Genomic DNA, 10,209 nt, shown 5'->3' with positions numbered 1-10,209 from the left:
AGTAGTCCAACAATGGCTGCACCACACTGGAGAGGCTGAGAATCCAGCAGTTGCTCAGTCCACAAGGCTGGATGTCTCAGTAGTCCCAATCTGGCACTGAAGGTCTGATGAATTCCCAAAGATTGGCTAGTCTTCAGTCTAGAGCAGCAAGAGGAATTCACAAACGAGAGAGAAGGCAAGCAGCAAAAAGCAAGCGCTCTCCTCTGCCATGGCCTTTTGTAGGGGCTGCCATCAGAAGGTCATACCCACATTTAGGGTGTGTCTTCCACCTTCAGATGACCCAATCAAGAAGGTCTCTCTCATTTCAGTTAATCCCAGATCTGGTCAATTTGACACCCAGGATTAGCCATCACAGTATATAAGTACATACATGTCATGCAATGAGGAGGACAGAAGAGGGCGTCTGATCCCCTGGGACTGAAGTTATAGATGGTTAGCCATCCATGTGGGTGCTGGAATTCGAACATGGGTCTTCTGCAAGAACAGCCAGTGCTCTTAACTGCTGAGCCATCGCTCCAGCCCCATGTGTGCGTTTTGTATGCACTGCCCAACACACTGTGGTTGGGGCTGAGCATCTGCTTGCTCTTCTCTTTCTACAGCTTCTGTCTGTGTTTGAATAGACCCTGGAACTGCACTGAGACCCTGGACACCAAAGGCCCCCGGAATGGCGTGAGTGGTGTCCCTTTGCTGCTGTCCACCTCTTCCTCCCTGGTCCCCATGAAGCTCCAGGACCTGCCCGGGGGGCTGTGCATCTGCCTGGACCCCCAGGAGGCTGAGCACCTGGGCCCATCGGGCCTCCTGCACTTCCAGTACAAGCAGGCACGGCTGCAGGCCCTGGAGACCATGGCCGACATCCTCAACCAACGCATTGACATCCTGATGGCCGAGCTGCACAGGTCAACATCACCAGTTGCAGATGGCAACCCGGCCCCTGATGTGCTGTCCTTGGGCACTAGCACAGGGGCTGCGACCTTCACTCTCACTGCCCCTACACATCCTGGGGCCTTGGCGTCTAACAAGGGCCAAGGTAGGCCCCAGGACTGGGTGCATTCACAGGCCAGGCCCCTCCTCTCCCCGGCCTGCTCCTCGGATGATGAGAGGCTTCCACAGAGCCCCAGCTGGGAGCTGCAGAGCCTGAGTCCAGGAGCCCACCTCAAGAGCCAGCCCCAAGGTGGGGCTGGGGCCCTAGGTGTTATGTCCATTTGGGTGGCCTGTGGGCTTGGAACAGTGGGGTCCCGCTCTCCTCTGGATCTTAGTTGATTTCTGGAGAAAAGGATGGGACGGTACCTAGGAGTTATCCAGAGGATGTGAGCAATGACCGTAGCTGATGCTCACAGTGGCACATGGCATAGACCATAGCTGGCTCATCCCATGTTGTGGGAAGGGTGAGGCTCCTCCTGAGGCCACGGTGCCTGCTGCCTCTCAGCCCCACCTGGCCAGGGAGCAATAAAGCCAGTAAAGCCCCCCATCTCTGCAGGTCTTCTTTCCAGCACTCCTGCCCTAGAGTCTCAGGTCACCCCTCACATTCCAACTTGCCACGCCGGCTCATCAAGTCCTGAGGCCCTTTCCAAAGTGGCCATGGAGCAGAGACATTGGGAGCTGGAGATGAGGCTGCAGAGAGAGATGGCTGCCCTCCAGGCCCTCAGTGACTGCACGAGGAGGTGAGTGAGTCCCCGGGTGCTGTGAGGCTATCTCTCACATCTGTGGAGGGCCCTCATGCTGGTCTGAGGGCCATGGCCAGGAGTCTGGGTACAGCCAGGTCAGGTGGGGAGTGACACAGTTACCTCTGATGTTGGCCCGTGTCACACAGGGGCTCTCATTCAGCTTAGAACTGGGCAGCTCACGGTGGGTCCTGACCTGAGCCCCTGCAGGGCAGAGAGACACCTCTTAGACTCCTCACCAAAAGGCACTCCTTTGCACTGGCCCAGGTCCCTGGGAGACCCTGTCTTCTTGTCTCCCCCTTGTTGGTTGTTAGCAGGCTGCTTGTACCTGGGGTCTTTGACACAGGGTTCGTCAGCCTGTCCAGGTTCACTGTCCCATGTCTGAGTTCTTCAGACCCTTGTCCCTGGACCTTCTTCTGGCTTCTGCTCTGGCCTCAGTCTTCTCTTGGTCTTTGACACAGGTGCATTTGAAGTCCCTTCTGTGAGGTTCATGACCCTCACTGTGCCCCCGGCCCACCTCACCTGGCCACCTCCCAGCTCTTAGGTGTGTTCACCCTGCTCTACCACACCCAGTCATAGCGGCCCCCACCAAACCCAGGTTGGTGGCCTGGGAGGCTTTTGTCCTGCTGGGGACCTGGCATTTCAACTTGGGCTGATGCTGAAGACACAGGTTGCCCACAAAAGAGCTAGGTGCTTCCTTTCTGTTTGCAGCCAGGGGCTCGAAACATCTCAGGACTTGAGGACATGTTGCTCATCTCTCTGCCCCTTGCCTATTGTTCTGTCACCTGGATCTGGGCCTTGTCCCATGGTCTCCAGTCCCCAAGTCCCATGGTTTGCTACACTGTCAGCTGTCATAGGGACTTCCCCGGGCTCCTTTCACTTTGCTGTCTTTAGACTGAAACACCCTGGGTAGGTAACTCTAACCCAGCCTGAACAGTCTGTCTTCGGAGTTATGGCCAGAGCCAAGGGTGGGCCTTCTGGAGGAGGCTAGAAGGCAGCCACCATAGGGGCTCCGCTGGCCTTGTGTCTGTGCTTGGCAAAGTCCACCAGAATAACCCCTGACCTCACTTTGGTTCCCTGCCACAGAGGTTGTGTCATAATGCTCACCTGTAGCTTGGGCAGTCTTCAGCTTAGCAGCTGATTAGTGGGTTTAGAAGACGGTCCCTCTCATACAAAGATAGACCAGGAGTGGGGAGCAGATGCCACAGGCTCAATGCACAAACAGGCTGTGGATGAAGCCATGGTCCAGGTAGCTGTGGTATGGAAGCCAGGGGGTGGCTGCTTCTCCACCCCTGAAATGTTTCCAACCGTGTGTGTGTGTGTGTGTGTGTGTGTGTGTGTAATTTCCATTGTGTCTGTTCTGTGACTTCCCAGGTTAGGGAATCTGCCTACCCACTGTCCCTGCTCCTCCTGAGGCTGGGATACTTCTCTCCTGATGCTTCTCTTGCCGACCCCCTGGGAAACCCACCCCCTCTGCTCCTTACCCCCTTGATTCTATGAGTTTGGTGTTTCCTGGGTGGCAAGGCCTGTGGCCCCATGACTTGTGATGGCCAGTAGGGGGCAGCATTGGGCTGAACTTTTCTGCTCATGAGCTCACAGCACTCCAGTGCAGACGGCATCGACTTTCTGGAGGGTTAATTTCAGTATCCCAAGCTCTAAGATGGACAGGCTAGGTCTGTCCCCAAGGGCTCAGGCTCAGAAGGTCTTGGTGCTGGCATTCCTGGCACAAAACCGGAGGGTGTGGCCAGGCTTTTCCCTCCAGGGGTGTCCAACTTGCCCAATAGAGTTGAAAAATGCCCCCCCCCCAATCTCATAATGTTTTAAGTTTATGATTTTATGTTGGGTATAGTCATGGCTATTCTGGGGCACACAGAGATTGGACATGCCTGTGCCTTCTACACACGGTGTTCCCATCCTAGACAAGCCCACCTGTGTGGGGCACTGGGTACTGCAGGACTGGTACCCGGCACACTAGCCCAGGAGAGGCCAGAAGAGATGGGAATCATATTCAGGACCCGTTGCCCAGAAAGATGGGGTCTCTGGGCTCCAAGGCCCCACCTATCCCGTCCCACTTGGTGGGTGGGGGCCCATAGCCAGGCAAGCCCTGCCACCTCACCTTTGAGGACCAAGGTCAGCACTTCCTTCTCCAGGCTTGTCGTTTTCCTCCTGTGCCCCTCAGGGACATCATCTAGGGCCTGGACTCACTGCCTCTCAGGCTGCCTCCTAAGTCACAGTGGGACCCTCTCCTCCAGCCACAGGTCCTTGGTGTTGGCTGAGTCTGTTACCCATCTCATGGTGAAGGACACTAGGGATTCCAGCCACCTGTCTACAGGGCTTGGCTCCACCCATCCTTGAGTTCAACTCCACCCCAAGGCTGCTCCTGTTTTCTGGAAACGTCCATGTCTGTGTGCCTATGGTATCTTACAGCCTCAACATACACCCATCTGCCATGGAAGACCCTTTGTGCCAGGCAGGGGCTGAGTATGGCTGTACCATATCCCAGCCCCACAAAGTATCCTACCAGGTTGGGACAGACACCCATGGCCTTGCAGACTGCGGGACACAGGTGTGGGTGGCATGTTTAGTGACTCAGGTGGAGTCCAGGTCACTGTGTGCCAGGGACAGATGGTTCTCTGGGGAGAAAGGAGAGTGGAGTGAGGCTATGCTCACAGCCCACACATACCAATTCACACACTTGTCTTCTGTGCCTCAGAGTTCGCTAAGCCCTACAGCTGCTGCTTACCCACCCACGCTCAGTAGTTCATCACCCACAGTGGCCGCTGTGGCCTGGGCAAAGGCCATGGCCTTGCCTGCCTGAGGGAAGGCAGCTGCCTGAGACCAGCCAGGGTGGAGCTGAAGTCCTTGGCCGTGGCTGGAGTTCTCCCTTGATGGCCCAGTCTTACCTTGGGGTGCAGCTGTAGGGCACAGCCACAGTGCTAACCATGGAATGAGATTATGAAGTGTAGCTGTCATTCCACATAACCTGGTGGGTGGTGTCCATAGCAGCTGACATTGATGACCAGGATGGCCACACTGGCAAATGGGGCTCTGATATCACCCCCAGAGTCTGGTGGTGATGAAGCTGATACTGTTGACTGACTGGGCTCCCCCCCCCCATACACACATAGTGACCATACTTGCCTGATGAAGGCTGTGGCATGCTGGGCATCCTGAGAACCATCTGTATGCGAGTGCCACACAGTGGTCGCTGCTTTCTGGGTCAGAGGCACAACCTCTGCTAGGCCTTGGGCCCTTGAGTCTGGCTCTAGACACACTGCCTGGGTCTCAGGGCTGCTAGAGGCTGTGGGAGCCCAGATTCTTGCTGAGTGAGAGTTCTGCCCCCTCACCCTTTCACTGCTCCCATCCTGCCCCCAAACTCACTTACCATGTGTTCAATGTCTTCCAGTTCACTCGGGGTGCCAGTTCCACCAGACCCCGCTCGTGGCTCCCTTTGGCTGAAGGAGATGCCAGAAGCCAAAGGGGCAGACTCAGTAATGCCCTGGACCACCCGGAGCTGCGGTAAGGGCGAGCCCGCAGACAGACCCTGGGCTGGCTGGTCGGGTGGCCAGGGGGGTCTCCCATGGGCCTCCTCTACTGCCTAGCTTGAGCTTGGTCCTGCAGGGCAGAGATCTTTTTCTATGTGGACTGCATGCACCTGTCAGCATTAAAGTGTTGGTCCTACAGGGAAGAGATCTTTTTCTATGTGGATGGCATGCATACATCAATATTAAAGTGTTTCCAGGCTTTCCAGCCCCCACTGCCTACGCTGCTCCTGTCCTGCCTGTCATCTCTGGTCTCTAGAACAACCACATTCCTGCAGTCCAGGAGTGCCACCCTGTTACCCTTCTTGGGTCCATCAGCCCAGGACTCTGCCTCTCTTTGGTCCTTAAGTGTCCTTGTTCCTAGGTTTCAGCTGAGGAAACTCTCAGGGCTGAAGAGCTGGCATCTGGGAGGGGTATGAGTGTCTCCCTGCTACCCACTGAAACCACAGAGTCCCTGGCAAGCCTGCCTGCTCCCAGGGTGCATCCTGGTCATGGCCTGTGGGCTGCAGTGACTCCTCCTGCCCCGTGTGGCAGGGAGTGAGGTGCTGGCTCCAAGCAGGCCTGGGAGCCCGTTCTGTTTGATTGCTATTTTTGTTTATTTTCCTTAAAAAAAAAAAAAACCTTGTTGAATATGGTAGTAAGACACCGCCTGCTCCCAGGGTGCATCCTGGTCATGGCCTGTGGGCTGCAGTGACTCCTGCCCCGTGTGGCAGGGAGCGAGGTGCTGGCTCCAAGCAGGCCTGGGAGCCCGTTGTGTTTGATTGCTATTTTTGTTTATTTTCCTTAAAAACAAAACAAAACAAAACAAAAAACCCTTGTTGAATATGGTAGTAAGACACAATCTTGTAATTGTAGCACTCAGGAGGCTGATACAAGAGGATCACAAGTTTAGGGTCATCCTGGGTAATAGAGAGTTCCAGGCCAGTCTGGGCTACACAGCAAGACCCTGTCCCAAAACAAACAAACAAAAACAGCAAATACAAAAATAAAAACACTCATAAAAAAGAGGGAAACAGGGTTGGGGTATAATAGCTCAAGGGTAAAGTGCTTGCTTAGCATGTGTGAGGCCATGGGTTCAATCCCCCAGTACTGCAAAAAAGAAACAGCCAACACCAAACAAAAAATTATCAAGTCTGCTTTTAAAAACAGGCACATGGGTACATTAAGAGTAAATGTGACTCTCAGCCCTGCCCCAACCGGACAGAGCAGCCCCAGGGGCTTATAGGGTAAGCATGGAGGCCTAAGAAAGACTGGGGCACCTAGCAAAGTCCCAGGTAGAGCCAGTGGGGGAGGGGAAGGGATCTCAGACTGGGCTTAGAGTCCTGGACACACCTGGTAGGTATGAACCAGCTCTTGTATGGAGCTGTAGAGGGGCCTCTGTGTGTGTGTGTGTGTGTGTGTGTGTGTGTGTGTGTGTGTGTGTGAGAGATGAGAGAGAGAGAGACGCTGACAGGATCATGCTGTGTGTGGATGAGCAGACAGTGGCCCAGGGCTACAAAAAGCTTCAGAGGCTACAGGACTGATGGTCCTATCACACACTCACTGAGCATCACAGCATGCCTGACGCTGACCATAATCCAAGCCCCTGTCCCCCAAATACCTGTGTTTTAGGGGCACCAGATGGTAAGAATATGTTAAGTGAGAATCCCCAGTGCATGGGATCCTGAGTTGGGAGGGACAGGAAGCATGTTTGGGGATCGACCTGCAGCCAGGGAAGGCCAAAGGAGGTTTTACTAGTTACTTGTCTTATTGCTATGACAAAATACCCAACAAGAATTAAACTTAAGGAAGGGTTGACTCTGGCAGCAGGAACATGAGGTGGCTGGCCACATACACCCACAGTCAGGACACAGAGAGACGAACAGTGGTGCTCAGCTCACTGTTTCCTTTTTATCCTGTCCAGGACCCCAGCCTCTGGGATGGTGCCACCCACAGTTAAGATGGGTCTCCCCACCTCAGTTACTCCAGATCCTCTATCACTGGCATGCCCAGAGACTCACCTGATCTAGATAATGCCTCACTTGTGTGCCCAGAGGCTTGTTTCCTTTGTGATGCTAGATTCTGCCAAGTTAGCAATATTAACTGTGATATGGGTCTCTAGCCTGGCTGGTGTTACAGAAAGCCTGAAGTTTGGTGATGTATGTGAGCAGAGATCTGCAGGCTCAGTTTAGAAAGTGCAAAGTTCGAGAGCATATGGCCTGCTGAGGGCTTTCTCAGCACACATCACACAGCAGAAGGTCAGCAGGGCCGACACCACCTCCTTGTTTCATTTATTTAGTTTTAAGACAAGGTCTTTTATAGCCTAGGCTGGCCTTGAGCTTACCATGTCACCAAAGATGACCCTGAACTTCTGATCCTCCTGCCTCTACCTCCCAAGGGCTGGCATTACAGATGTGTGGCTCTGTGTCTGGTTTGTGCAGTGCTGGTGATCAAATCCAGGTCTTTGTGTGTGATGGGCAAGCACTCTACCCCCAGTCCAGCCCTCTCCTTTATAATAAGTCCATTCCTGGCATTGGTGCCCTGATCACCACTTAGAGGCCCTACCTCCAAACTCTGTTACCATGGCAGCTAGACAGCTGCATAAAGTTGAAAAGGAACATTCAAACCAGAGATTAGCCCTATCTCTCCGCAGAAAGTGCGGCCCAGAGATGGGCAGTGAGCTGCCTGGAGTGCCCAGGGCTCTGTCCAGTCCTGGCTGGGTTTGTGCACTGTCATCTACATGATTGGCTGGGCAGGGGGGTCTACTCAGGATCAAGGGCAATTCCTGATCATAGCGGGATGGCTGTCTCCTGGCTGGGATCCTCCAAGGGGATAAGGTCAGCATCAGGCTCTGGCCCTCTCCTCACACGGGGGAAAACCCCTCAGCTCACTTATCAACTCTGGGCAGAAGGTACTGACAGCTCATGGGATCAGCAATGGGAGGAGGCCAACTCCAGTACCGTAGGCCGCATGGTCCAATGGGATTTTATAGATGTCGACACCTGACATCCCTGCTCAGTAGAATGTTTGTCATGAGGGAATATATGGCAATTGCCAGGTATATGTGACTGTGAAGACCTGGAGATACAGCTAGTGTAATGGGGTGAGGGAGAGGTTAGGTTTTACATAGTGTGTGTACATGTGTGCACGCACATGACCATGCACATGAAGAGGCCAGAAGACAACCACAGGTATTGTGCCTCAGATGCTGTCTGCTTTGTTTTTTTGAGACGGTCTCTCACTGGCCTAGAACTTGCCAAGTAGGCTTGACTGACTGGCTGGTAAGCTGCAGGGATTTGCTTTCCCCTTACCATATAGTAATCAGATTACAAGTGCCTATTATACCCAGCTCCCTGCCCCAGTCCAAGGGTTCTGGACTTAAACTTGGGTCCTGGTGCTTGTACTGACTGATCCATCTCCCCAGCCCCACTTTACGTCCTTTAAATATAAACATAAACACCAGCTGTGGCTGCCATTGCCCTGCCAGAGACAAAGCCCCACTCTTAGATGTGGCAGGTCTTCCCTAAGAGCCAGGTGAGAGGCTGCAACCCCTGGGACCACGGTCTGTAACTGAACACAAACAGCTGTGATTGTTGGGCCTCTGTGAAGTCCCCTCACTGGGTCCCACAGTGCTGGCTTTAGGTAGCAGTGGTGCTGAATTCTTGGGGCTCTTCCCTGTCTTTTGAGAGGAATTGGAGATCAAGGCCAGGGTATCCTCAGCTTGTGACGGTGACCTCAGCAGTCTCTGGAGGCTGTTCCAGTTTTCTTCTGGGTCACAGCTCAGAGTTCAGGGACACGCAGCCTGTGGTTCTCTGTGACCTATTCAGGTGATGTTGTGGCCAGGAGAACCAGAGCTGCTTCCTCAGCCACATGATTAGTGGTTTTGGGGGGACCTTGGACCTCAAGCTCTGGGGCCTGTGGAAAGGTGAGGGGAGGTCTGGCCACCTGTTTTGGCCTCAGTCTCCCTCAAGGGCCCAGACACAACAATGGAGCATCTTCTCTCTGGGAAGGAACTGGAGCTTGGAGCGGTCACTAAGGCAAACCCAGAAGTTGTCAGTGCTTTTAGTTCCCATGGTGCCCAGTTAGGTGGGGGACCCCAAGAGCACCTGAGTACTCACTCATGTGTCCTATGGACAGCACCCCCACTTTCCCCTGGTCCGTTCCCATGGTGCCCAGTTAGGTGGGGGACCCCAAGAGCACCTGAGTACTCATGTGTCCTATGGACAGCACCCCCACTTTCCCCTGGTCTTTTTCTGTCACTGTGGTGACACCTAATTACTGGTGGCAGCTGATCACGGCTCTTTAGCTCCTCCGACTCTGTCCAGGTTGGAGCGCAGTCTGCCAGGGAAGATAGCACTCCCTGGGTGGGAGGCTGGGGTTCTGTCCATGGCCCGCCCTGAACTTTGACTAGCCACTAACTGAGGGTCAACCAGGGCCATCAGAGAGACCTGACATCCAGACCAGAGGGTCCAAGCACAGGATAGAGCTAACCATTCTCTGTACCTTCCTCTGACAGCCAGCTCTTAGCGAAACCAGGGCTGAGGATGAGGCAGACCGCGGGTGAGGGAGGACACCTCAGCCCCTCCTCCCCTTGAGCTTCTCCTGGTGGAAGCCGCCACAGGGCCAGGAATACCAGTAGTGTGCACAGCCTGACCCTGGAGGACCGTCAGAAAGCAAGCAAGCCCCTTCTGCGCCCACTGGGGACTTTGCAGTCTAAGGGGCACATACTCTGGAACACTCCAGAACTCTCAAGAAGACCCTTGGATTCCTCTCTGTGGCACACACCTACCTGGGCAGCATTGCGATTGACAGCTACAGTGACTTCTTCCTGCCCAGCCCTGTAAAGCTATTGTGGGGCTTCACACAGGGAGGTGGAAAGCTGTGTCCCTTAGACTCTGGGTGGCCAGTGATTTGTTCAAGGTCATCCTAAAAGTGCATGACATGGTTGAGACTGGGAGCCAGGCCTGCATGATGGGTCCAGTCACCACCCCTACCAGAATGGTGGCCTGAGCCAGGCACAGCAACCT

At 54.3% G+C, this 10,209-nt stretch overlaps 1 protein-coding gene across 1 annotated transcript in view; it reads left to right on the top strand.

Annotated features, from left to right (window-relative positions):
- Window positions 1–5,263, top strand: part of Ccdc187 (coiled-coil domain containing 187) — a 27,466-nt gene extending 22,203 nt beyond the window's left edge. Inside the window, exons 7-10 of the mRNA XM_008841994.2 lie at window positions 600–669; window positions 811–1,171; window positions 1,478–1,661; window positions 5,068–5,263. Of these exons, the coding sequence (XP_008840216.1) occupies window positions 600–669; window positions 811–1,171; window positions 1,478–1,661; window positions 5,068–5,263 (811 nt within the window). The remainder of the gene's footprint in view (window positions 1–599; window positions 670–810; window positions 1,172–1,477; window positions 1,662–5,067) is intronic.
- Window positions 5,264–10,209: the final 4,946 nt, after the last annotated feature.

This window comes from Nannospalax galili, unplaced genomic scaffold (assembly GCF_000622305.1).
Source record: "Nannospalax galili isolate Female #2095 unplaced genomic scaffold, S.galili_v1.0 scaffold1421, whole genome shotgun sequence".
Taxonomy (NCBI): domain Eukaryota; kingdom Metazoa; phylum Chordata; class Mammalia; order Rodentia; family Spalacidae; genus Nannospalax; species Nannospalax galili.
Note: the sequence above shows the minus strand (reverse complement) of the source record. Positions and strands in the feature narration are given on the sequence as shown.